Source organism: Eptesicus fuscus, chromosome 16, assembly GCF_027574615.1.
Source record: "Eptesicus fuscus isolate TK198812 chromosome 16, DD_ASM_mEF_20220401, whole genome shotgun sequence".
NCBI lineage: Eukaryota > Metazoa > Chordata > Mammalia > Chiroptera > Vespertilionidae > Eptesicus > Eptesicus fuscus.
In genome coordinates this window covers 53,946,788-53,974,592 of record NC_072488.1, presented here as the reverse complement: position 1 = coordinate 53,974,592, position 27,805 = coordinate 53,946,788, and the positions used below count along the sequence as shown (strand labels likewise).

General features: G+C 49.6%; 1 protein-coding gene and 1 long non-coding RNA gene across 2 annotated transcripts in view; one reads left to right on the top strand and one right to left on the bottom strand.

Moving 5' to 3' along the window:
- Positions 1–1,838: 1,838 nt before the first annotated feature.
- LOC129151842 (uncharacterized) lies at positions 1,839–24,724 on the top strand. Its single transcript, XR_008558522.1, has 3 exons — positions 1,839–1,879; positions 2,679–2,763; positions 24,659–24,724. It is a non-coding gene; the product is annotated as an uncharacterized LOC129151842 (long non-coding RNA).
- Positions 3,833–27,805, bottom strand: part of TCF7L1 (transcription factor 7 like 1) — a 165,065-nt gene continuing 141,092 nt past the window's right edge. Inside the window, exons 4-12 of the mRNA XM_054728100.1 lie at positions 26,822–26,905; positions 10,971–11,103; positions 9,873–9,975; positions 9,541–9,624; positions 8,433–8,576; positions 7,077–7,236; positions 6,880–6,987; positions 6,189–6,264; positions 3,833–5,178 (exon numbers count right to left, since the gene is read on the bottom strand). Coding sequence (XP_054584075.1) covers positions 4,745–5,178; positions 6,189–6,264; positions 6,880–6,987; positions 7,077–7,236; positions 8,433–8,576; positions 9,541–9,624; positions 9,873–9,975; positions 10,971–11,103; positions 26,822–26,905 — 1,326 coding nt within the window. The 3' untranslated portion in view covers positions 3,833–4,744. The remainder of the gene's footprint in view (positions 5,179–6,188; positions 6,265–6,879; positions 6,988–7,076; positions 7,237–8,432; positions 8,577–9,540; positions 9,625–9,872; positions 9,976–10,970; positions 11,104–26,821; positions 26,906–27,805) is intronic.

The window sequence follows — 27,805 nt, the reverse complement described above, 5'->3', positions numbered from 1 at the left end:
ATGTTTTAAAAATTATCGGGGCACACCGGTTGAAAATCGCTTGTGTGCCGGGCCAGTGTTGTTCAGTGGTTGAGTGTTATCCTATGAACCAGGAGGTGGAGGTCAATTCCTGGTCAGGGCACGTACCTCAGTTGTTGGCTCGATCCCCACTAGGGGGCGTGCAGGAGGCAGCTAATCAGTGATTCTCTCTCATCATTAATGTTTCTAACTTTCCCTTACCCTTCCTCTCTGAAATCAATAAAAAATACATTTTAAAAAAGAAAATCGCTGGTGTGGAGAATCAGATTTGATAGGGGTGGGGCATAGAAAATGAATTTGCTTTTGGTCGTGTGTTTAGGATGCCTGTGAGAGTCAAGTGGAGATGTCAGGGAGGTAGTTGGAAATATGAGCATTCAAAGGTAAAATATAGGAACTGTTTTCCTAACTAATTTAAATATTGTTAAAATATTGATAATGGTTTCATAAAAAGTAATTTATGAGTTTATCATAATTTTTGTGTGTGACAGTTCTCTTATTGGAGATCTGGATTATTTTCAGGTCGGTTTTTTAAATTTTATTGTTATTATTTTAAAAAATATATGTTTTATTGATTTTTTTTAGAGAGGAAGGAAGAGGGACAGAGAACCAGAAACATCGATGAGAAACATGGATCAGTTGCCTCCTGCACGCACCCCACTGGGGATTGAGCCTGCAACCAAGGTACATGCCCTTGACCAGAATCAAACCCAGAACCCTTTAGTCTGCAGGCCGACGCTCTATCCACTGAGCCAAACCAGTCAGGGCCATATGTACAATTTTTATCCTGCAGGCTTTTTTGTAGCGTTAGTGCTACAATTAGTCATGTCACTTGTTTTCTGGGACACTATCATCTTGTCTCCAGTTTCTTCATTCATCATCCTTTGAGGGATCCCAGGTGTTATAGAATCGAATGTTTCTAGAAGGAAAGTGAAATCAAATGCAGCGCAGAGTTGAAGGAAGATAAGGAATTAGAATTACATATTTCAGTGGAGTGGTGAGAGCAAAACCTCGTGGCAGTTGGATTAGTGAATAGAAGGTCTGTAGAAAGTACCTTTTCTGGGAATTTGCATGTGAAATAGGGTTTCTAATATGGGAAAGAATTGAACATTTTTGTTGACTGAGGCAGAGATCTAATGAGAGAATGACCATGATTACAAGACAGATATGACTGGTAGAACAAGGTACCAAGAGTTGAAGGGCTGAGGTCTAGGGGACAGTAGAGCAGTTGACTTTGGGTTGAACCAAGGGTTGACCTTGAGGCCTATGGTAGGGCAGAATGTTGAGAGGGTGGATGGATATTTAGGTTGGGACATGGGAGATCAAAATAGAACATTTCAACTGGCCTCCATGTAATTTAACTTTATTTTTAAAATATATTTTTATTGATTTCAGAGAAAAAGGGAGAGATAGAAACATCAGTAAGAATCATTGATCGGCTGCCTCCTGCACACCCCAAACTGGGGACAGAGCCACGACTTGGGCATGTGCCCTGACCCGGAATCGAACCTCGACCTCCTGGTTCATAAGTCAATGCTCAACCACTGAGCCACACTGGCTGGGCTGGTTTGTTTTGATTTTGCTCTTGTAAACAATGCTGCGGCAAACACTTGTTTTTCATGTCTTCTGGTGTGCTGATGCATGCGAGTTTCTCCAGAGTGTACATGCTTTGCTTTCTTGGCATCTTTCTCCATACGCCTCTCACCTCACCGACAGTGTTCTTATACTGTTTGTTCTGCAACACAGGATATTGCCCGTGGCCGCCCTCCTCCAGACTCCTGATGGAAGCTCCTAAAAGAAGTATTTTTCATTTGTGAATAGCTGTTCTTGGCTGCAGCATAGGTGATCCACAAGAGAATCCATGGTATGTTGCAAAATATGCATTACTACTTAGGTGAAATAAGCCAGACACAAAAGGACAAATATTATATGAATCTATTTATTAAACAGGTAGTTCTAAGTCCTTATCTTATTTCAACTCTGTGCTGTACCTAGAATAGGCAAATCTATAATTTAGAATGTAGCTTAAAAGTTCTTGAGGTCTGGGGGGAGAAGGGAGTGGGGAGTTATGTAGTGGGTACAGAGTTGCTGTTTGGGAGATGAAATAGTTCTGGAAGTCAATAGTGATTATGGTTTGATGATGTTGTAAATGTACTTAATACAACTAAATTGTCCACTTAAAAAGTTAAAATAGTGAATTTTATATGTATTTTACTACAATTTAAAAAAGCTATATATCCAAGAAGAGTAAAAAACCTGGCAAGTACTCATAAAAAGGAGAAGGAAGACTAAATTATTTTACCAAGGCTCAAAATAAAAAGAAATTCTGATACATGCAGCAACATGGGTGAACCTTGAAAACATTATGCTAAGTTATATAAGCCAGGCACAAAAGGACAAATGTTTTTATTCCAATTATATGAAATATTCAGAGTAGGCAGATTCATAGAAACAGAAAGTAGATTTTAGGTACCAGGGGCTGGGGTGAGGAGGAATGAGTTGGGGAGATAAAAAGTTTCAGTTTGTGGTGATGGTTGCACATTAGGAATATAATTAATGCTCCTGAATTGTATACTTAAAATGGTTAAAATGGCAAATTTTGTTACATATAACTACCATAATTTACTTATTTATTTTTAATATATTTTATTGATTTTTTACAGAGAGGAAGGGAAAGAGATAGAGAGCCAGAAACATGGATCAGCTGTCTCCTGCACGCCCTCTACTGGGGATGTGCCTGCAACCAAGGTACGAGCCCCTGACCGGAATCGAACCTGGGACCCTTCAGTCCGCAGGCTGACGCTCTATCCACTGAGCCAAACCAGTTTCGGCTAACTACCATAATTTAAAAAAATGAAGTACTGATACATACTACACAAAATGGGTGAACATGAAATATGCTGACTCAGTGAGAAAGAACCACATATTGTATTATTCTATTTAATGAAATGTCCGTAATAGCCAAATCCAGAGATAGGAAGTAGATCAGTGGTTGCTTGGGGCTGCAGGAAACAGAGGGTGATGTACACAGGGTATGTATGGGGTTTCTTTTGGAGGTGATGTAAATGTTGGGTACACAACTCTGAACACAACTAAAAACCAATTTATACACTTTAAATGGGTAAATTGTACGTTATATGCATTATCCTATATAATAAAGGGCTAATATGCAAATAGACCAAACTGTGGAACTATTGGTCGCTATGATGTGCATTGACCACCAGGGGGCAAACGCTCAATGCAGGAGCTGCACCCTGGTGGTCAGTGTGCTCCCACAGGGGGAACACTGCTCAGCCAGAAGCAGGGCTCACAGCTGGCAAGCACAGTGGTGGTGGCGGGAGCCTCTCTCGCCTCCGGTGGCAGTGCTAAGGATGTCCGACTGATCGTTTAGTGGGCCTAAGCCAGCAGTCGGACATCCCTTGAGGGCTCCTGGACTGCAAGAGGGTGTAGACTGGGCTGAGGGACCCCCTCCCCCCAGTGCATGATTTTGGTGCACTGGGCCCCTAGTATCTCAATAAAGGTGTTACAGAAAAATTAATTGCAGTGCTAGGTACCATGCAAAGCAGACAAAGAATGCCTCTCATGTCTTGGCAGTTAAAAGGCAAAGGGAAGGCAAGGGTTCCTTTCTTTGGACCAGTTATTGATACTGACTGGTTGATGAACATTCGAGGCTGGACTGGATTTGTCTGATTGTATCAGGCATCTTTTATATCCGTCTCCAAAGTGCTCATCATCTTAGCATGTCTGCAAAACTAGCATAGGGCTTGGTATGAAGAAGGGGACTGGATTCAACAAAAGGATTAAGACACTCAAAAGGTCTTGCAACTGCAATTTTATTTTCTTTTGTGAAAATAAACAGCTTATTGGGAGTTCAAATTGCTCCAAAAACCCCATAAAAACAAAAAGAAATACACACAGAAGCATGTGAGGTGACGGGGAGGGAGGGTGTTTAGAACTTTGGCAGACGGCTAGACTGAGCCTCGGAGCAGTTCCTGTCTGCCGCTCTGGGACTGTGAGGGGGAGATCTTGACTGGTAAAGGGTGGAACACGGACTTCGTCACTAAGGAAGTGGCAGGCACCTTGAGTCCCTTTGTGTGTAGGGAAGAACCATTTCAGAGGACCTTTCCCCTCGAAAGCTGGAGGCTGGAGGGTGGGGCCCGCTGGGGGAAGGGGTGCTGGTGGAGACAAACCAGGCAGTGTCTTCTCACATGGTGACAGCCTTACACTGGGCAGAGGACGAAAGGATGGAGGCAGGAACCCATGGAGCTGAGCAAAGAACTGGGGCGAGATCAAAAGAAATGTCCAGGAAGGGGATCTAGATGAAGAAGCAACAGGCCAGGAGTCGCAGCAGTGGCCACGCAGCCCCGGTGGGGAGCTGGGCACATGGGGAGGCGAGAGGAGGGAGGAGGCGCATCTGAGAGGTAGAGAGAGGAGGGTCTTTTGCCCAGGTCCATCCACCACTGCACGTACGGGAAGAATGACACACTACTTTTCAGTTCTTTCTTTTAAAGGTTTTTTTTGTGGGTTTTGTTTGTTTTTTAAAAAAGCCTTAAGGTCAGCTACTGGTTACATCTACAAAATGTAAAGTGCTGCTGTTACCAGTCACTTTACAGAACAGTCCAGGGTGGTCAAATATTGACCAATAAAGTTTCCTTTTTTTTTTTCTTCCTCTTCTGAATCATTACTACTTGATGGGTCACTTGACAGCCTGCATAGGTCACAGGGCAGCTTAGTGGGCAGACTTGGTGACCAAGGAAAGAGGCTGGGCCTGGAGCACGGGGAGGGCCTGGTGTGCATGGAGCGTGGCCGGGAAGGAAGGGGGAGAAGTCAGCAGAGCTGTGGGCATGGACCCGAGGGGGAGGGGCCGGGAGAGGAGTGGGGGCTGGCTGCCCATCTGGCCAGAGGACGTGGCTGCAGCCTTAGCTGACAGGAAGGCAGCCGAGTGAAGAGCCAGCTGGGCCCGGGCCTCTGGCTTGGTGGTGAGGGAGAGGGGCTGGGCTTGCTCCGAGTGGGTGGCAGCCGGGGCAGCCGGTGAGGCCAGGGCTGCGGAGGGGGTCGCCGGGGAGTCTAGCATGCTGCCATGGGAAGAGGCAGGGCTGTCACAGGGCTTCTCGGGGGGCAGGTACTGAACACACGGCTTCTTGCTTTTGGAGGCCAGAGCACCTGGGGGAAAAACACAAGGGAGAGTGAGCAGCTAGTGGCTCTGGCGAGGCAGAGGCTGCAGAAGAGGCCTGGCTGTGCACCGCATCTCCGGAAACACAGGAATCCTTCCTGGGAGGGAAGCGAGGACCTGGAATTGCATCCAAAGCTTTCAAGACGAGGGAGCTGCATTCAGGGATGCCTAGAGCAGAGAGAAGGGGCAACGCCAGTGACCACCACCAACTCAGTCCGGTCAGACAGCTCCATCTACTGCACCATTGTCTTCCCTGCCCACATCTCATCACTTCGGGGATGGTCTTTAGTTTATGGTACTATCGGCAATAGTGTGGCACCTGCTAAGCAGCGTGGCAGGCAGTGGATTTTTGCAGCATTTTCATAATTTATGTATGTGTGCTCATATGTAGATGAATGGAAGGAAGGAAGGAAGGAAGAGCACTTCCTTTTATGGTGGTGGCTTTTTATACCCATCCTGGAGTGAGCATGAGATGAGCGGCGTGACGAAGTGCTTGTCACAGTGTGAACAGCTGTGCCAGGTGTGATTCTGGTGCACACATTTTTTTTGGGCACAAAGTGGCCCCTGAACTTGAGCCAACTATTTCTTCTGGTGTTCAATCAACCAGACACTGGCAGCAAAGCTGACTCTGCTGGGTCCACTGACAGCCCCTAATATCCGCCTTCCTGAGGGGGTTTCCAAAACCTTCCGTTTTTACCTCACGTACTGATTTCAGGACCTGTCCCTCCAATAAGACGCAACTGAAGCGCGCTCCAAAGCGCCCAAGGTCCAAAGTGAGCAAGTGCTGGGATCCAATCCCTGAACTTCCCCGGCTCTTCGCTGGCCATCTCTAACACGAGGGTAACAGTGATGCCCGCGGGAGCACACGAGGCGGGGGCCCTGGACAGGCAGCTGTCACCCGGCACGGTCACTGTGTCCACCCGGTGCGGTGTCACGCGCAGGCAGTGCAGCTGGGACAGCGGGAGGCAAAGGGAAGAGGCAGCGGCTCCTTGAGACTCACCCTCTGCCTCGTGGACTTGCTGCTGGGACTGTGTCTGCGACAGCTGCTTTTCTCTCTTCCTCTTCTTTTTCTTACCCTAAAAAACACGGCCCAAGGAAGAGGCCACAGAGACAGAACACCTGGCTTTTCAGGGGGGTTCCCAGATAAGAAGGGGGGCCACTCACCCCCACCCCCGAGTCTCAGAAGTGTGTCTTCGTGGAGTGCCCCTCCCCATCGATTCCTGCCCTCCAGCTCGCGTGTCCCGTCTTTGGAAAGGCCCCACCCTGTCGCTGCCCTTCAGGCTTGTCTTTCCACCTAGGTCCCACCGAAAAAATCTAATTCAGCTACGAACCCTCTGAGCAGAAGCAAGCAAATAAGAACATACACACAAAAACCTGCCTAGTTTCAGGGACGGAGACATGCCGGCTGAGGTCCCGCGCTGGCCACTCCGCCCCAGGCCAGGAACCCCCGGCCACATTCCGCCGCCAGCGCTAGCCCTGAAGTAGGGAGTCGAAGGCCGAGTCCCACCCAACGGGAGGGACCCAAACTGAAGTCTGTTGTCAGGACACCAGAACTGTGTCCTTGTGGACCTGCCTTCCTTATTTCTAGAGAAACACAGGCATCCCCTGGCCTCAGGAGTCCTCCGTCCGCGTCGTCAACTTCCTCCCCCTTCCGCGAGCCGATGCTGTTCCGGGGTCCGAGCAGCACTTACGTAGTTGTCCCGGGCTGACCAGGTCGGGTACAGCTGGGAGTGAAGCTGCCGCTCCTTCCGGGCCAGTTCGTAGTATTTGGCCTGCTCTTCTCGGGACAGGTTGTGCCACTGTGGGAGGGAGCGGAGTGGGTCAGAGACAGGGAGCAAGGGACGCAGGGACGCCGGCCACACAGCCTGGCGGGTCGGGCCGGTCTTACCTTTCTTCCCAGGATTTGATTGATGGCGGCACTTTCCTTCAGGGTGCACTCAGCCACCACCTTGGCCCTCATCTCCTTCATGTATAACATGAAGGCATTAAGAGGCTTCTTCACGTGGGGTTTCTTCTCTTCCTCCTTTTTCACCGTGACTGGTGATTTCCTGGGAAGTGGGTTAGCAGGTGTCAGCTGTCATCCAGCTCTCCAACCCCTGCCTCCCACTGTTTCTAAGAGCCGTTGCTCTGGGGAGGGAAGGGGAGCTGCTCGATGCGAATTCCAGCGGCCAGTGGCTGCTCTCAGCACCTGAGCGCCTCCAGTAGTTCCAACCCAACCCTCTGGATCACCTAGGCCACACCTCACCTAGGCCACACCCTATGGAAGGAGAATTCCCTGATGGAGGAGCAGGGGGGTGGTGATGGCTGGGCTGTACTGGCCGCAGGTGATACAGATGAAGGGCAGGGCGCCCTGGGCAGAAACAAGGGGTGGGCTCTCCTGGGCCATGAGGCACTGACGCTTTCCTGCCCTTTACAGCCCTGGCGCTGGTCTCGGCGCTGCCACCAAGCCCTATGACCCGAGAGAAGCCCCCTTTCTGGGCCCCACATTTTCACGTGCATCATGGGGGAAGGGAAGCTAAAGGCTTTCTCCGATTCTCTTGTAGCCTCTAAATCCTGATTGTAAAACTTATTTATTTTTTAATCCTCATCCGAGGATATTTTTTCCATTGGTCTTTAGAGAGTGGAAGGGAGGGAGAAGAGGGGAAGAGAGAGAGAGAGAGAGAGAGAGAGAGAGAGAGAGAGAGAGAGAGAGAGAGACATCAACTAGTTGCCTCCCCGACACGCCCCGACTGGGGCTAAGATTGAACCTGGGACCCTTTGGGCCGAGGGCTAATGCTCTAACCACTGAGCAACTGGCCAGAACTGTAAAAATCTTTCTTTTTTTTAATATATATATTTTTATTTACTTCAGAGAGGAAGGGAGAGGGAGAGAGAGAGATAGAAACATCAATGACCTGAAAGAATCACTGATCTGCTATTGCCTCCTGCACGCCCCCTACTGGGGAATACCCCCTACTGGGGATCCAGCCTGCAACCTGGGCCTGTGCCCTGAGCAGGAATCGAACTGTGACCTCCTGGTTCATAGGTTGACGCTCAACCACTGAGCCATGCCGGTCGGGCTGTAAAACCTTTTTTAATGAGAAAAGATGTGGAATGTCTCAGAGTCAAAGGGAACCATTTCCAGGGGAGAGGATTGGGCTGAGGGAGGCTGCTGGGCTGCCCGCTCCATGCCACCAGGAGAGAGAAGGAAATTACCATTGCTGCTTAGAGGCTGGTGACCCAGCCTAGGCTGCCTGGTACTCACGCGCTCACGGCTGGGCTCAGGCTGGGGGGTGCCGGCTCCTGCTTGACGATGGGGGAGACGATGGCGGGGTGGGGAATCCCTGAGGTGGGCAAACCAGGATGGGCCGGAGCCACCATGTGAGGGGAGAACCGACTGGAAACCAGGCTGTGTAGCAGGTGGAGAGGACGAAAGAGGGATTCAGGCCGAGTGCTTGCCAGCAGTGGGTGTGGGTGGCCCTGCCCTCCGGCAGAGGCAGGTCAGCACCTCTGCTGTGGCCAAGTGTGAGGAAGGGAAGGCCATCACTGACCTTTCGGGACAGATCAGGTTTGGGAAACACCCAACAAGCCTGCCCGCCCCCTGCAAATGCACAGGGTTCCCATTTCTGGTGCTGGAAGCGGGGAGGAGGAAAACCAGGGCGTACGACGGGAAAACACGGGCGTATGTGGGTTGCATTTCCTTTGTCACTGGGGGTACCATGGTCAGGCCGAGCTGGCCCTGCACAATACTCTCCTTTCCCTCTGCCCTCCCCTGACATCACTGAGGGAAAATTGACCTTCCTCCGTCTCTGGCGTCAGTGTGAAATGAGTTGTATACCTACGATGCATGTACTATTATGTATGTTCTACTTCAATACGAAGTGGGTTACACAATCGTCTCCATAAATCAGGCTGAAAAAGGGTTTCACCAGAAACAGAGTCACAGAGCTTTCAGACTCAAAGGCAAGGCAGGTAATACAAATAAGTAAAGCCGGCCAGACACAATCTGGGAAAACGATAAAACCCCTTAGAAGTGGTTCTCAGAGTATGTCCAGACCAGACACACCAGGAACTAGGTAGAAAAATAAAAAAAACACCACAAAGCCCAGTGTGCGGGAGGGCGGGACCAGAGGGCTGAGTGGCGGGGCTTGGATATTCTCTTAGAGACACTGGGGAAGAGGGAACCTGTGGGTGTGGGGGTCCTTCCCACCACGGGGCAGGGGCCTTCCTGGAGAGGCGGGAGAAAAGTCAGCCTGGGCCTCCTCGTTTGCCGCCAAAAGAAAGCGGCTTAATGGGCAGAAATGGCAAGGCCACTAGCAGACAGCCATTCCCTGCACGGCCACTTCAGGCTCACAGCCCGTCCCCGGACTCACCTGGACATGGAGGCGTTCATGGCGAGGGCAGGGTAGGGGTGCCGGAAGCCACCAGGAGGCAGGGAGTACATGGGCTGTCCTTGCCTGCAGGGGCCAGGAGCAAGGAAACGTGGTCAGCATACTGGCTAAAGTGGGAACATTCAGGGCTGGGAAGAAAGGATGAGGAATAAGGGGCAGGAAGTAGGAGTAAGGACTGGGAGGAAGCTGCGGGGAGGGAGTCTGAGCTTGGGGCTTTGGTGAGAGGGTGCCCCCGTGGGTGGGGCAGCTGGAGGTGCAGAGCCGAACTCGGCCTCAGGATGGGACGAGGTAAGAGAGGCTCCAGGTTTCCTTACTGTGGGACGAGCCAGCCGAGGGGGTGGGGGATTTGTCCAACAGCTCCAGGAGACAGCGGGTAATACGGAGACAGTTCCGACGGGTGAGGGGGCCGGGGGATTCCTGCTCCCAAAGAGAGAGGTGTCAGCCTGTTCCCCGGCCCTACTGGGCCGCCTGAAAATAACATCGTCTGGAAGGTTCCTTGCCCCAGGTCCCCACGAGTTCTGGAGCTTGGCAGCCTCTTTCTTTCGAATCCCAGCCCTCTGTCACCTCCCAGCTCCGCGGCCCGCTGGTCAAGGACATTCATGGAGGCAGGACTAGAGCAGCGGCTCCGGCTCCGTGGAACCATTCCTGTTGGCAGGATTAACTCCCAGCTGCCGATACAGGGGCTAGCGGCCAAGACACGGACAAGGAAGTGTGGGCCCGCAGACCCCGGTACCCCCAGTCACCAGCTGACTGCTGCTCTAGGAAACCTGCCTCATCTATGGAGAAACGACGCTGGACTCCACGTCCAGAGGTGGCCTCCTTATCCGCAACCTAACTATTTCTCTAAAGCGGGACCCCCAAACACTCTGAGCCACGGTAACTGGGAATTTTAGGGAATTTTATTAAGACTGTGGCTCCCTGGTCTGGTGAACAAGCTAAAAAAAAAAAAAAAAAAAAGCCAGCTCAGCCCTGCTGCCTGATAGCCTGGCGGGACGTGGGTACTCCATTTGAAACATTCGGTTTAGGGTTGAAGTCTCGTTCAGGGGGCACAGCTGGCACTGTGCTAGACTTCAAAGTTAATTAAAAAAAAAAAAAAAGAGAGAGAGAATCCCTCCCCGCCCCCCGCCAGATCACTCCACTCCCAAAGTGCTGAGATTCTAAAGTAACAGAAACAGAGACGGAGACACACCACATGCTCGCTGTGGACTATCTCCCTTAATTTCCTTTCACCCTGACGGTAAGCCCGTGGCACGGAAGGTACAGACAATGTACAGGTGGAAAAACCCAAGAGGCTAAAGCCGGGGGTCAAGGCTGCAGACGGCCGAGGACACGATCTGGACCCAGGCCCAGTGGGTGCTCCGAGGAGAAGCCTGCCCCTCCCGCTCCCCTCGGAGCTCTGCTCGGGGACTCACCTGTCTTTGGATCAATCTCTGGGGAGAGGTGTGTGGGCGGGGAGCCCGGGGGGAAGTGGTCGCTGCTGTAGGTGATGAGGGGCGTCAACGGGTGCATGTGGTGCGGGTGCTGAACGACAGGAACTTTATTCGACTGAAAGACATGGAGAACAAGACTAGGGACAGTTGCCAAGGAGATGGAGAGCGAAATCAGCTGGTAAGTCATTGAGTCGAATAAGTGCCAGGTATTGTCCATGCTCCGTCCCATTCAGTCCTCACACAGCCCTCGAGCGAAAGGAGCGGGCTACACGGCAGGAAAGGACCAGCAGGAGCAGGAGGGATGATGGCCATCCTCCAACATCCCCTCTTCTAAACACATTTGTGTGCAACGTATGTTCAGCTCACATAACCGGTGCCGCTTTCAGATGCGCAGACACAGCAGCCCTGTGTGAGGACGGTGCACCTCTCCCAGCCTCACTTCACTCTGCCGACCTAGTTACCTCGCTGTTACACTGCAAACACTAGCTAATGTAAGGAGTACCATTATTTCATATAATTATTAAGAAAGAAAAAACCCTTGCATATCAACATATCCTGATTTCAGAAATGTTAAAATGGGAAAAACCTGTGCGTCCTAGTATTGGTAAAATGAATTAATTTTTTAAATGCCTTAAAGTAACTTAACAATAGGGTTTTCCTTATACAAGCACAGAGCGAGGCATACTGTCTAGGCCTTATTATAACCTGGCAAAGCAGTGATGGTCATTGCCATCGAAGACACTGAGCTCAGAAAGGTCAGGCGACTCAGCTGGCAAGTGGCAGAACTGGCCCCATATCTCCCCTTCCTCTGTACTGTTGGCCTCCCCAAGAACCTGGTCAAAACATCTCGGTCAGAGAGAAAGGTTAGACATACCTTTTATTTTAGGTAAAAAATTTTTTAAATAATATCTTTTAAAAAATATATTTTTATTTATTTCAGAGAGAAAGGGAAAGGGAGATATAGAAACATCAATGATGACAGTCATTGATCATCTGCTTCCTGCACGCCCCCTACTGGGGATCGAGCCTGCAACCTGGGCATGTGCCTTTGACCAGAATCGAACCCGAGACCCTTCAGTCTGCGGGCTGATGCTCTACCCACTGAGCAAAACCGGCTAGGGCTTTTTAGATAAATTTTTAAAATAAGGTGACAGACTTGCAAGTAGAGAAGAGATTTGTTTAGCAAAGAGACTTGTAAAAAGGATGGCGATTTGGAGGCAGCCCCAGGGCTGGAACGCCAAACTGCTGTCTTACAATTAGAACTTTTTATTCCATAGATTCTACAAGCCCTTTTTTCCTTTCATATGGTGCCCATTTGGTACTCATAACGAAAACTCCAGCCTGTGCATCTCCTAGTATCTGTGTGCTGACAGCAGTGGTGTTCCATTTTCAGTAGGCTAAGCAGAGATGCCAGGCTAAGCAGAGTAGTGGAGCAGGACGGGAATCCAGGGCTCCAGCTCCCAGGCCGTTCTGAACCACAACCACTAGGTGGCGCTGGCTGGACCCTGCAGGTACCTGACCATGAACAACTTCCTATCAGCTGGCCACAGCGGGCTCATAATTACAGAATGATTACATTGAAAATAAATACATAAACCCCAGGAGGAAAAAGAAAAAAAAAAAAAGACTAAATAGAAGTACACCAAGATGTAAACAGTAGTTATGTTTGAGTGGTGGAACTATGGGTGATTTTGTTTTGTCCTTTCTGTATTGAAACTACTAGTATGCTATAAAGCATTAGGAAATACAATCACACCAGCCCAACCCAGTCACTATTAACATTGTGGTACGTCTCCACTCATTAAGACTCTGCGCATGTTTTGTTTCTAAATTTTATATGTATAGAGAGAAACATCGATGTGAGAGAGAAACATCGATGTGAGAGAGAAATATCAATAGGCTGCCTCCAGCATGTACCCTGACCAGGGATCAAACCTGCAATCCGGGAGGCAACCCTTTGGTGCATGGGACTATGTCCAACCAACTGAACCACCCCTGCCAGGGAGCGCATGTTTTTTATTTACATCATTTTATTAATGAAAAGATTTTTTTTCAGCTTTACTAAGGTTTAACTGACAAATAAAATTGTAATATCTTTAAAGAGTACAATGTGATGATTTGACATATATATCCACTTAAAAATACTTAATCGTATTATGAAATCTCGACTGTCCATGTGCTGTTGAGTGGCCTCATCAGGAGTGGCAGAGTTAAGTAAAGGCAGGAAAATGTGAGTTATATTTGGAAATGTAGGTACAGTATCTTAATTTAAACGCTATTATCATTGGTTCCCAGTAGGTGGCAGCATTGTCCAGAGCAAGGAAGGCAAAGTTTCAGATGTAGTCCCTGGGCTAGTAAGCAGGAGGGCTCTCTGGGGCTGATTCAGGAAGGCTAACCCTAACCATCCCAAATAAAAGTTCTTGCTTTTTCTCAGGCACAGAGTAGAAATGCTGGAACACCCCACCCCTCTCCACTTCACAGCCGATAACCCAGTAAAAACAATCACATAAATGCCTGGCTGGCGTGGCTCAGTGGTTATTGACCTATGAACCAGGAGATTATGGTTTAACTAGAGGCCCGGTGCACGAAACTTGTGCACGTGTAGGGTCCCTAGGCCTGCCCAGCGTCCAGGACTAAATCAGGTTCCCTACCTTCCCGCCTCCTCCTTCCCTTGCTTCCTCAATGACCCCACCACTGCCACTGGTTGCCCGCCATTTTCCATGCCACCCCCTGGCGGTCAGCACAAGTCATAGCGAGCAATTGAACTCCCAGTCTCCTGGTTGAGCTCCCAAGGGGACACTTTGCATATTAACCTTTTATATATATAGATTCCTGGTCAGGGCACATGCCCAGGTTATGGGCTCAGTCCCCAGTGGGGGGTGTGCAGGAGGCAGCTGATCGGTGATTCTCTCTCATTATTGATGCTTCTATCTCCCTCTCTGAAATCAATAAAAATATATTTTAAGAAAACAATCACATAAGCCAAGGCACAGGTGTTCACCCAGCAAGGCAGCCAAAGCCAGAGTTCTTCACAGAAGAGCATCTCAGAGCCTCTTTGGACCTAAATCCTTCTCTCTAGTCAAACACACCCAACTCCTTCCTAGTTCAGGTGTTTCACATCGACTCCGTCTGTTTCTAGAGTTGGTCCAAGCCAAAGTCTTCAAACTCCTGCTCCCCAGGGAGGAAGCAATGTATCCCCTCCCCCGCTGTTCAGGACTTACTTCCAAGCTCAAAGGAAAGCCCACAGCCTCAGCTCCACCCAGACCCCAGAGCTGCCTCCCCAAATCGCCCTGCTGCTCTCAGCAGCTTGTTCAAGGTCCCCACAAACCTCCTGCTGCTATTGATCACTCACTGTTCCCTTTTCTTTCTGATCCTGACTTCAGGGAGCAGAACGATAAGGGTTTGTAGCTCAGGCAAAGATGAGCCTTAACTTAGCGGCATCACTCACAAAGCACGTACCCTGACCAGGGATCAAACCCGCAAACTGGAAGGCAGCCCTTCGGTGCATGGGACCAGCCAGCAGACGGCCCAGGAAACACTAGGAGTTTCAGTGGATCACTAACTATACCCGATTTCATATATTTAAGAAAGCTGTTCTATCTGCATTCACTTGTCTATTTACTGATAGAAGCAAACTTCTTTTCTGGTGACCAGAACAGTTTTTAAGAGAGTCTATGCTTAAACGCAGGGCTGGGGGGAAAAGGGAACTGGGATTGTTCCCAAATCTCCAGCCCACTCACAGCATTGACATACTACACACAGGGGAGGGTGGGGTCTGAAGTGGCCAGAGGCCCACCGGACCTGTTGCCCGCAGTCTGCTGAGACCGCTCAGCTGGGAAAGAACGAGATTTCCAGGGGCTTCAGTGCTACTCTGGTTCTCATCCCTGGGACACACCATCAGCTAGGCCAGGGGCTCTCGATGCTTCTCATCACGCAACTCAATCGATAAAAAGTGTCGGCTCTGCCATGTTCTTTTTGTTTTGTGCTGTTATCAGTATTTCAATCTAAGGTTTGTTGCAGGAATCTTTCGAAGCTACCTGTACGTTTCCTTTTGGGTTAATTTAGGTAAAACTAATCTGTAAATCCATGTAGCCAGGATCAGGTAACCTGAAAGCTGGCAAATAAGTGAAGTCCCTGTAAGCAAATCCCCTCATATTCCGCACAGCAAAGGCTAAGTTCTTCCTAATGTTTGCGATGAACATAAATGACAGTGCCCCCCGCCCCACCTCGAGAACATCCAGTGTCTATTCTCCTTTTTAGAGATCATCAGATTCACTGCTCGGAGAACAGCTTTCTTTGCATGTATCCCATTCCAGCTCCCAGTTACATTCCTCAGCTGTCTCCTCCCTAGCCCCATGCCTTGGCACATCACCGCAACAACCATCTCTCGCACCTCATGAGAGCTCATCCAGAACTGGGAGATAGCTCCCTACTCCCCGAGGCCTCTCTTTATTTCTCTCCCATGCCAGTTCTGGACTCCTCACTCTGTCTGGCCAGCCAACCGCCCGCAGGCCCCCCCTCTCCCCCGCCTGGCCAGATCCCACCCGTGGACAAATTCGTGCACCGAGCCTCTAGTATTAAATAGTGATAGATGCTAAGGGGAAAAACTAAGCCAGGAAAGGCAGGTACAAAGTGAAGGGGGAGTGGGTTAGAAGTCACAGGTTGACCAGGGAAAGCCTCAATGAGAAATGACTTTCGAATAAACACCTGAAGGAAGTGGGGAGCTGGAAGTGTAGGTAGGTGGGGAAGAGCATTTGGGCAAAAGGAACACAATGCAGTGGTTTTGAGGTGGGCAGTGTGCTCAGCACATTTGAGGAACCACAAAGAGGCCTGTGGACTGGAGAAAAAAACTAGGAGAATGAGGGTCTATATCTACACTAATAAAAGAGTAACATGCAAATTGACCATACCTTCGTGATGCCCACCAGCTAATCAGGAGCGAGTATGCAAATTAACCCAACAAAGATGGTGGGTTAATTTGCATACACAGGCACTGAGTGGCCAGACGCTTGCGTCGTCGTCATGATGATGCAGGCGTTCCGCACTGCCCCAGCTGCTCCGGGCCTCTGGGCAGTGTGGGAAGGCAGAAAGGCGGCTCTGGCTGGAGCGAAGGTGGTGCCAACAGCCAGGGGAAGGAAGAACGTTCTTGCAAAAATCTTTGTGCATTGGGCCTCTAGTACTATATAATAAAAGGCTAATATGCAAATTGACCGAACAGCAGAACAACGGGTCACTATGATGCTCACTGACCACCAGGGCACAGGTGCTCAACGCAGGAGCTGCCCCCTGGTGGTCAGTGTGCTCCCATAAGGGGAGCGCCGCTCAGTCGGGAGTCTCTCCTAACTCCGTGGCAGCACTAAGCCTGCAGTCAGACATCCCCTGAGGGCTCCCGGACTGCGAGAGGGCGCAGACCAGGCTGAGGGACACCACCCCCGCTGCCAAGTGCACGAATTTCGTGCACTGGGCCTCTAGTTAATATATCACAAATACTTTCTGAGCTCCTAATATGACAAGCAGTGTGCTACAGGTGATACAGACATAAAGGTTAATCAAGAGCCTCTTCAGCAGGATAATAGCAGAGATACAAAGCTCAGGGAACTGGAGTGTGTTCCAGGTTCTAAGCAGCAATGCCTTAAAAAAAAAATTAATGAGAGAGAGGGAAAGGGAGAGAGAGCGCGAGGGAGAGATTGATCAGAGTGCGACTGGGGACCAAAGATGCAACCTGAGTATGTGCCCTGACCAGGAATTGAACCCGCGATCCTTTGGTGCACAGACAACGCTCCAACAAACTGAGCCACACCGGCAGGGCAGGGGCAGTACATTTCTGAGGTCTTTGCAAATTGGACAGGGCAGAAAATTCTTGGGTTAATCTCTCCTTATCAAAGCTCTCCCTTTCCACTGTTTGCTGACATTGACGATGGCAAAAGAGAGCACTGAGGTTACCTTTATTTTTGTTCCTTTAGCAACTGCCTTTTTTTTTTTTTTTAATACATAAGATGCTTGTAGGGAAAAAAATTTAAATCTTCACAATTCAAATGATTGCTAGGATGTGTCTAGGTAAATGTCAATTTTCATTTACTTTGTAGAATTTGGGTGAGTTCTTTCAATCTATAAATTCAAGCTTTTGTTCTTACAGCCCAGTTAACTTCTGTCTGTTACGGTCTTCTTTCATTTGTTTTGGTCTCTCTTCAGGAACACATTCGTATATTGGTTTTTAGTTTCTCTCCTCTATCATCTTTTTCACAGTGTTATGGATGCACAGATTTGAGTTGCCACAATGTCCACTCGGCCCTATACTAAGATTAATAAGCTGGCAGATATGAGTAAGGATTCCCCAAAGTTAAATCTCAACAGCAGAAACTAATAGAAGGAATGATGGAGGCAGGCAGCCATCAGTGCCTTCTGAAGCTAGTGGGGGAACATCGGGCGAGAAAAGGGACATTTACATGGCTTCAGAGCCGTTACTGACAGAGCCCTTATTATTACAGAGGGAGAAAGTAACTTCCCCACAGGGGGAAATATGGCAGACACCCCCTGGACCAAAGGAGCAAGGCGAGTATCACTGGGACTGGACAAACGTACCCCATGGGCCCGCCTCCCCCGCGATGCACTCCGGACACAACTCAGCGCAGGAGTGTTCTTGCCAAACACACACAGCCTGAACCTGACCGCAAGGACACACCAGACAAACCCAAACGGAGGGACATTCTCAAAAAATGTCAGAGTCAGGTCAGGAAAGACGGAGGCTAAGGAACTCACTAAAGCAAAGGAGACTGAAGAGGCACAACAACGAAATGCGATGTGTGGTCACGGACTGAACTCCAGAAAGTAACCACGTGGCTGTAACAAATAATGACGGGGACATTTACCCAAACCGGGATGTACTGTATACCATGAGTTAGATAATAATATGGAATGCCAATTTCTTGATTTTGATAACTGTGCTGTGGTTGCTGTGGTCTCACAGGAAATACATCGAAAGTGTTCAGGGCTAAAGGGGCACAACGTCTCCAACTTACTCTCAAGTTGTTTTTAAAAAAATCCGTGTGTGGCCGGGCCGGTGTGGCTCAGTGGTTGAGCATTGACCTATGAACCAAGAGGTCACAGTTCGATTCCTAGTCAGGGGACATGCCCAGGTTGTGGGCTCGATCCCTAATGGGAGGCGTGCAGGAGGCAGCCAATCAGTGATTCTCTCTCATCATTGATGTTTCTCTCTCCCTTCCTCTCTGAAATAATAAATATATATATATAAAAACACCCATGTGTGAGAGAAAAAGGCAAAGCATGGGGCAAAACTTCTGAATCTGAATAAGGTGCATATGGGAGTTCCTTGTATTATTCTTACAATTTTCCCAGATAAAAAAAATAATACTGTCCTGGCTGGTGTGGCTCGGTTGGTTGGGCATCGTCTCATGCACCGAGGGGTCTTGGGTTCGATTTCCGGTCAGGGCACATACCCACGTTGCAGGTTCAGTCCCTGGTTGGGGTCTGTACAGGAGGCAGCTGATTTGATATTTTTATCTTACATCGATGTTTCTGTTTCTTTCTCTCTCTCTTTCCCTCTCACACTCTCTCTTTCTAAAATCAATAAAAACATTAAAAAAAAATTTTTAAAAAAAAAGAAATTTGGTCATTTGATGAAAGTGATTTAAAAAAAGTTAATACTGCCCTAACCGGTTTGGCTCAGTGGATAGAGCTTTGGCCTGCGGACTGAAGGGTCCCAGGTTCGATTCTGGTCAAGGGCATGTACCTTGGTTGCAGGCACATCCCCAGTAAGGGGTGTGAAGGAGGCAGCTGATCGATGTTTCTCTCCCATTGATGTTTCTAACTCTCTATCCCTCTCCCTTCCTCTCTGTAAAAAAAATAAATAAAATATATATTTTTAAAAAGTTACTACTGTATGATAAGAATTGAAATCAGTACCGGAGGCAGAGCAGAGCAGTAACAGGCTATGTGACGAGTTATGGATGTTTTTCTAGTCTACACAGGTAGACTGCTAAGAAGATGGAGCAACTACAATTCCAAAGTGTTTCTCCTTGAGAACCGGCATGCTAGGCGGTCAGGCTTCTCAGCTCAGCGGCGGAGCAGCGAGGCAGCCACTCTCTAGCAGGAGGTTTCCCGGCGCTGGTTCGACATTGCTCCTGGGACGGGACGTGCAACTCGCCTCGGAGAGTGGCCCACCGCCTGTGCTGTGCTGAAGCAGGCGCTCGCTCTCATAAAGGAAGCACGCGGCCATCACCCAGCAGACAAGTTACAAGGGCACGTGCACAGAGACAAGATGGAAACGCTGTATGACAAAACGCGAGCTGTGGGGTTATACGTCGTTTTCTGTGTACTCTGGCATCTTCCCAAGTGTTCCACACAGCGCATGCGCCATCTCATGGTTTAAAAAAGACTTAATTTAAAAAACCTTGAATGAGAAGAGGGACGGGGCGCAGGGGTGGAGAGGGCTTCAGAAGGAATGCACCAGCCCATTTATTCTTCCCGTCATTCAACCGACGCTCCTGGAGCAACTCCCCTGCACCAGGCGTGGCGACAGGGGGTGGCGACACAAATGTGAAGAGACAGATGGGATTCCTATCTCGGGGTTGGTTATAGTCTGGACGTGCGTCTATCTGTTTTGCAAGGCTGGGCGTAGAGCTCCAGGGAGAGTGGAGGGAAAGACGGGGCTGTGAGGGGTCGGGTGAGGGGTTACCTAGGAAATATCACTGTTACTTAATTTGCTGCTTTTTTTTGTTGTTATATGTTTTTATTGATTTCAGAGAGGAATGGAGAGGGAGAGAGAGATAGAAACATCAATGATGGGAGAGAATCATTGATTGGCTGCCTCTTGCATACCCCAAACTGGGGATCGAGCCCACAACCCAGGCATGTGCCTCGACCAGGAATTGAATCGTGACCTCCTGGTTCATAGGTTGACACTCAACCACTGAGTCACCCAGTCGGGCCTGCTGCTTAGCTTTGAGAGCTTGTTTAGAAGGCATAAAATCCAAGTCGTAATGAACTCCATCCCCACACCGGCCCAGTTACGACTTGTTTCAACACATCTCCGTGAGAGGTAGCTTCGACCTGACTCACTGAATCTCTCCAGGTATTCATCGCCCTTCTCCTAGGGCAAAACTCATCTTAGAATGTTTTGCTCATGATTCTATAATAAATTTCGTAATCAAATATTTTCATTTTTCTAATAAAAAAACTCCATGACTACTTCAGTAACCTCGAGTCCTGCTTCTGCCTCTAGCCTAGAGAATGCACAGGAGTAAACCGGGATCATCTCTAACTCCTTCCCCTTCTGCCTCTGATTTGCAATCAGGGCAACGATTCTCAACTCTGACGGCCCCTGAGAATCTCCTTCGGAGCTTAAAAAACTAAGATACCAGCCTGGCCCGGAGTGGCTCAGTGGTTGAGTGTCGATCTATGAACCAGGAGGTCATGGTTCAATTCCTGGTCAGGGCACATGCCTGGATTGCGGGCTCAATCCTCAGTGTGGGGCAGGCAAGAGGCAGCCGATCAATGATTCTTTCTCATCATTGATGTTTCTTTCTCTCTCTCCCTCTCCGAAACCAGTAAGATATATTAAAAACAAACAAACAAAAAACAACAACTAAGATACGAGCCCCATCCCAGACAATGAAATCATATTCTTCAAAGAGTAGATGTTAAATTCCATAGGCTCATTATCTCTATTACCTTTGCAATCCATGCAACTAATTCAGGACCTCATCACCTCTTAGTCTGCTAATTAAATGGTATTTTAATGGTCTTTCCCTCTCTCTCTTTTTTCTTAAAAATATATTTTATTGATTTTTCTACAGAGAGGAAGGGAGAGGGAGAGAGAGTTAGAAACATCGATGAGAGAGAAACATCTATCAGCTGCCTCCTGCACACCTCCTACTGGGGATGTGCTCGCAACCAAGGTACATGCCCTTGACCATAATCGAACCTGGGATCCTCGAGTCGGAAGGCTGACGCTCTATCCACTGAGCCAAACCAGTTAGGGCAGTCTTTCCCTCTCTTAACAACAAACATGGTGGTAAGCTAACAGTTACTGAGGGCTTACTTCGTGTTAGGCACAATTGTAAATTCAGTTATGCACAACTCTAAGGTCAAATCCTTTTCTGAATCCCATCTTATAAATGAGGAAACCAAGGAAAAGAGAGGTGAGGTAATCTGCCTGAAGCTGCACAAATAAAGGCGGAGCTGGGATTCAAACCCACTGTATCATACAGCTGCAGCACACACACCGTGTACCTCAGGCTTTGCTCTACACATGCATGTAGCTCAAGTGGGAATGAGATGTTCGGATTCGAAAACTGAAAATGATGTTCTTTTTCCAACCCGTGGAACTTCAAGTTAATGGTAAGCTTTTCTCCCATAAATGGTCTTCAAGCTTTTGAAGACTGTTTCCGGTTTTTCATATGAGAATACAGAGAGTAAGTGTGGATGAAAAGGGGCCACGTGCTAACCTGACAAGCTCAGGGAAGGCCTGTGTGGTGGCCTTGAAAACCCAGACACCTAAAATAACCATAAAGGGTGGTCTGAAATGCAACTTTTAAACTAAAAGCAGTTTATGGCAGGTAATCATGTCCTAGGCTAGAATCTCCCTGTCTATTGTCTTTGGCATCCACGATAATTTACTTTTGGAATGTCAGGGTAACTTCCCCTTTCCCGGACGCCTCAGGGCACAACCAATGCACCAGGGCAGAGACTATGAATCCTCTCATTGCTATTTTTATCATGTCAACTGTTGACTATTAACTATCCTGTACTCAACTATGTAAAAGATGTATGTGTCTATCATTTTACTTTTTATCCAATCCCAGAAGTTTCCTTGCTTTGCTTTATCCTGCCTCCCTAGTCTATCACCAATGAATTTCATGTAACCTACTTAAGTCTTCTCTTTTGATTCTAATGTATAAAACATGGTGCAAAACTGCCCGTCTCTGGAGCATTTCCTCAATCCATTGAGATTTTGCTTCCTGGCAATTGTTGACAGGTTGGCTCAAATAAACTCACAAAAATTCTCCACAGGTTTGAATGTTTCTTATGTTGACACACAATATTCAGTTTACTAGAAAATTATCCATTTTGCTATCTACAGTGGACTTTATCAACTGTCCATGCTTTTCCGTTGTCCAGCACAGTGCTGAATGAGGATCTGCAGAGCACACATTTGTAATGGCTGATGTTTGCTTGGCAGCAGTCATGAGTACAGAACCTTGCTGAGAGTTTAGGGTCTCTGTCTCTCCTACTATATAAAAACCCAGGGTCTGTAATGACCAACTGAAGGCTCGACCGAACACCAGAAGTCAGTCCTGCAGTCAGTGTTGGGTTGCCATGGCAACCCAGCACTGACTGCTGAGGGGGCTGCGGATCAGGCCCAGAGAGAGAGTCAGGGTCTGATCCGCAGCCTCAGTGGCAGCTGTTGACCAGCCATTGCCTCTCTCTTTCTCTTCAAGCTTCACCAGCAGCCGCACCTCTGTTTCTCTCTGGGCCTCCTCGGGGGCTGCTGATCAGCCCCGCCTATCTGATCAGGCCCGGAGATAGGCCCAGAGATGCTGACTGGCATAGAAACCGACCAATTAGAACCAAATCTGGGTGAACTGTGAGGAGCCAATGGCTGCCTAGGAGACAGAGCTTTTGATGCTGACTGGCATAGAAAACTGACCAATCAGAACCAAATTGGCTGGAAGGGGAGGGAAGGGGAGGGGAGTTGGGGGTGAGATCAGGCCGGCAGGGGAGAGCAATTGGGGCAACCAGGCCGGCAGGAAGAGAGGTTAGGGGTGATCAGGCAGGCAGAAGGATTAGGGGCAATCAGGCAGATAGGCAGAGGTAGTTAGAAGCGATCAGGCAGGCAGGCAGGTGAGCGGCTAGAAGCCAGCGTTCCCAGATTGCGACAGGGATATCCGAATGGAGAGGGTGCAGACTGGGCTGAGGGAACCCCCCTCCATGCACGAATTTCGTGCTCTGGGCCACTAGTGTGTATGTCTGTGTGTGTATGTATGTATGTGTGTGTATATGTGTGTGTATGTATGCTTAAACATAGGTTTATTGATTTCAGAAAGGAAGGGAGAGAGAGAGATAAAAAGATAAAAGCATTGATGAGAGAGTCATTGATTGGTTGCCTCCTGCATGCCCCCCCACTGGGGATTGAGCCTGCAACCTGGGCATGTGTCCTGAACAGAAATCGAACTATGACCTTCTGGTTCATAGGTTGACCCTCAAGCACTGAGCCATGCCAGTCCAGCAGGACTTTATATATTTTTGTGTCACACTAAGGTAAGTGAGGATGAGCAGCTGTTTTACTGAGGAAAAGAGTCTAGAAAGAAAATGGAAGCTTATAGAGGTAAACAAATGATACTAGGATCATAGAAAGCAGAGGGTTGTGAATACTGTCAGGTGTCACCTGTGTTGAGAAAAAGCAGGGGAAATGACTGGATTTAGCTATTAGATGGCAGCTGGGAAGCTGAGCCAGGCTGCAGTGGACTGGCACAATACATGGTGCAGGGATGGAGGGGGCAGGTCTAACTCTTGTGTGAAAAGCCGGACAGGAAACTGGGAGGGAAACAGGTTCATGCTCACAGGCAGAGGAGGGCTGGACACAGGCTTCACAGTTTAATTTTCCGAGATGGGCTGGTCTGTGCAACAGGAAGGATGGGAATCTCAGAGTGCACGTGCTAGTTTTAAAGGGAACTCACTTCCTCTAAAAGTGGATGGAGATTTTAGACAGAGTGCAGAGACGATGTGTGGAGGGAAGAGCAGAGAGAGTGGGCTGGAGGATGCCACAGGATGGGTGGGGCCTGCAGAGATCTGAAACAGCAAGAGCCGCAGGGAGGGAACAGCTAGGTTGGTGGTAGGGTGGATGCGGGAGGCTGTGACCTCCACTGTGACAGACTGCGCCACTAGAGGGCGCCTGGACCTCGCGCTCTGCCATCCGAAATAGGAATCTGGAGGGGCAGTCACTGTGGCCTGTTCCTGGGATGCTTGGTCAATGGGCTGCTCGTTCCTAGTGACCGGCCACAGAACCTCTCGGAGCAGCCGGCCCCGGACGGCTGGTCCTGCCACTCACTGCTCCCCACAGACACTAGTCTCTCCAGCTGTCCCTCCACAGATGGCTGTGACAGTCATCGGAGAACTGCACATGACATTGCTTCTCCGCTACCAAGGGCCCTGCTCCTGTGAGGGCACTTAGGATGACCGGGAATCAGAAGGGCTCATGGCACCATTGTTTCTCTCTCTATGTATCTCCTCCTTCTCTTCAACTGGACTCGAAGCTTAGAATGAAAAAGTACTATCAGGTTGTAATCATGTCCTGGATGCGATGAAATGATGCATGTGGGATTTGCTTTAAAACAACCCAGTGTGGTGGGACAGGGAGTGTGGGTGAAGGGAAGACGTGAAATTTTCCATAATAAATTAAAAAAAAACATGGAGCGTTCCACGTCTTCCTGTCTGTCAATGGACAGGTGGTGCCAGCTGGGCTTGCTTTGGCTGCACCTGCTCTGATTCCGAGGCTCGCTGTACAGTGGGTAACACCGGGTAGCTTGTGGGTGGTAGTCCTAAGGCAAGGGCTGCTCTTACGGAGAGTCCAGGAAAGGGGAATGCAAGGTTCCAGGATCGTCTCGTTTTGTTAATCCTCACCCAAGGGGCTTTTCTCCATTGATTTTCAGAGCGTGGAAGGGAGGGGGAGACAGAAGAGAGAAACATGGATGTGAGAGAGACACATCGCTTGTCCAGACGGAGATGGAGCCTACAACCAAGGTACGTGCCCTTGACTGGAATTGAAGCCAACGCTCTATCCACTGAGCCAAACCAGCTAGGGCCAGGATCTGTGGAAAGCGGCTACAGCATTTGGACAGGTTCAAACCTCGCACTAATGAGAGGGCACGATCCTCTCGTGGCAAAGCCACATGCAAGTCCCAGCACAATTATAGCCAAAGGCTGTAGTTGTAAGCTTGACCTTATGGTCCGAACCTGTGGTCCCAGGAGGCTGAGTGATGTGAGCTTGATAGAGTTCAGGTGCATGTAATTGAGTAGATTCAAAACCCAGGAGAACATTGTAAACATCTTGACCACACCCTTACTTTGCCTCATGGAATCCTATCTAATAAAGAGGGAATATGCTAATTGACCATCACTCCATCACAAATATAGCTGCATCCACAGCTGAGGCCAAGTTCCCATAAGGAGCCTTAACAAGCAATCAGCAGGGACCTGAGGCTACACCCTTCCCCGCCCCTGTGGGGCTTGACAGGGGACCTCAGGCTGTGCCCCCAACCCAGCAGGGCTTGATGGGGGACTTCAAGGTGCATCCCCAGTGCTGGGTCGGGGGAACTCAGGCTGCGCCCCCCTCCCGGTGCTGGGCCAGGGGACCTGAGGCTGCTCCCCCCCGCCTGGCAGGGCTTGACGGGGGACCTCAGGCCATGCCCCCCACCCAGCGGGGCTTGACAGGGGATCTCAGGCCGTGTCCCCCACCTGGCAGGGCTTGATGGGGCCTCAAGGCACACCCCGCCCCAGTCTGGGCTGGGGGACCTGAGGCTGCGCCCCCTGCCCGGCAGGGCTTGACACGGGTGGGACTGGACAGGTCTGGATCTAGCCCAATGGGGAGGGGCCAGCCGGGGTGCATGTGGGTGGGTGGGGACTTGACTCTGGATCCCGTGGTGTGCCCCAGATTCTGACATGAGGAAGGTTTTCATATACATTTTACTAATTTTCTTTCATCTCTGACAGTTCTATTATAGAGAAAGGGCAAATAGCAATATTAAATTGGCCTGGGCTGTGCACGGGCTGAGGAGAGGACCTGAGGCCCTTTGCTTTTCAAGGGTGTCTAATCAATCCCCCCACTTTTTAAATATATTTTATTGATTTTTTACAGAGAGGAAGGGAGAGGGATAGAGAGCTAGAAACATCGATGAGAGAGAAACATCGACCAGCTGCCTCCTGCACACCCCCTACCAGGGATGTGCCCACAACCAATGTACATGCCCTTGACTGGAATCGAACCTGGGACCCTTCAGTCCGCAGACCGACGCTCTATCCACTGAGCCAAACCGGTTTCGGCACTAATTAATCCCCTTTTAATGTGCACGAATTTCATGCACCGGGTCACTAGTCTGACTATAAAATAAAGATTCAGCTTGCAGGCCGTGGCGCTGTCTCTCCATCAGAGAGCAGCGTCCCACCTAGCCCCAGCTTTATTCTCTTGTCTGTCTTCTTTAAGCCTGCACCCCCCGCTCCCCCCCCGCCCCCCCGCCACAGGTTCACCCTGTCCATGCTGAGCTTGGCACAAGGATCATCTCTTATTTGCTTTCAATTTCAGTCTGTGGCAAGTGCTGAGGAGGTGAGACCTGCTTGGGCCCCAAGCTCTGGCCCTCCAGGACCATCCCGACCACCCTCTGCAGCCCGAGTAGCCACAGGGCTTGGCAGAAGAGCCTCGGCTGCCCTGCAGGGATTCCCTTTACACGTGCCTCACCTCATTCTTTCCTAGAACATCCCCTACAGAAGAGCCCCTTCCATTGCACCTCATGCTCGGAGGGGGCAGCAGAGGCTGAATGAGCTGCGACAGAGGGAGGCAGACACCATTTCTGGGCAGCAGGGCTCCAGTGGCAGCAGAGAAGGGCCAGGGTGAGACGGCATTTCCAATCACACACCATCCCAGGAGGTGTGTGTGTGTGTGTGTGTGCGTGCGCTGAGGTGGGAGGGGGAGGGAAGTGCAGCCCCGACAGCTCAGGGGACCCACACACTGGAGGCAACACCACCAGACCCGGCAGCTTCATCAGGGGGAGGGAAGCAGTGACCGCCGAGGTGAGCACTTTAAGGAGAAACAGACTTACCAAGTGTGCTGGGGACGGTGACCTGGTGTCCTTGACGGTAGCACTGGAGGGGACATCGAGGAGGGGCCATTTCATCTGCAGGTACTGAAAAGAGACAGAAAGCAGAAGCGGCTGGTGAGAGCAGGCCCCGGGCACCCCGCGAGCAGGAGAGGCTCTGAGGCTGGGCCACTGGCGAATCAGACGCGATGCATTTTCACCACACACGCTCCTCACTGTCCAAATGGTCATCACAAGGCAGGGCATACATGTACAGTCACCACTGCCACCCACTCCCCCCATCACTTTGGGGGAACACACACAACCCTACGAGCAACCCAAGTATTCAAAGAGCCTGTCGGTGAGGGCCAGGTCCTGCCTGCTGTAGTCGTGGGACAAGCAGGGCTCCAGACGGCGATCCCACCCCCTTCCTTTCCATGTCTTTCAGCATCACACACAACGCTCCCTATGCAATAGCCTCTTCAGAAGAATCTGGTGGATGGATGGATGGAGGGAGGGATGGATGAAAACCATCTGCCTGACACTCGCAGGGACATGGGCAATATCTGTTCATACTCAGGGTGCTGAACCTTTTTTTTTTTTTAATATATTTTATTGATTTTTTACAGAGAGGAAGGGAGAGGGATAGAGAATTAGAAACATCGATGAGAGAGAAACATCGATCAGCTGCCTCCTGCACACTCCCCACCGGGGATGTGCCCGCAACCAAGGTACATGCCCTTGACCGGAATCGAACCTGGGACCCTTGAGTCCGCAGGCCGATGCTCTATCCACTGAGCCAAACCGGTTAGGGCAGAACTTTTTTTTTTTTTTCAATAAAATGAATTTTTTTTTTTTAAATTTCTTTATTGATTAAGGTGTCACATATTTGTCCTCATCCCCCCATTCCCATCCCACACCCCTCCCCACGGATGCCCCAACCCCCTGTTGAACTTAACCGTTAGATAGGCTCATATGCATGCACACAAGTCCTTTGGTTGATCTCTC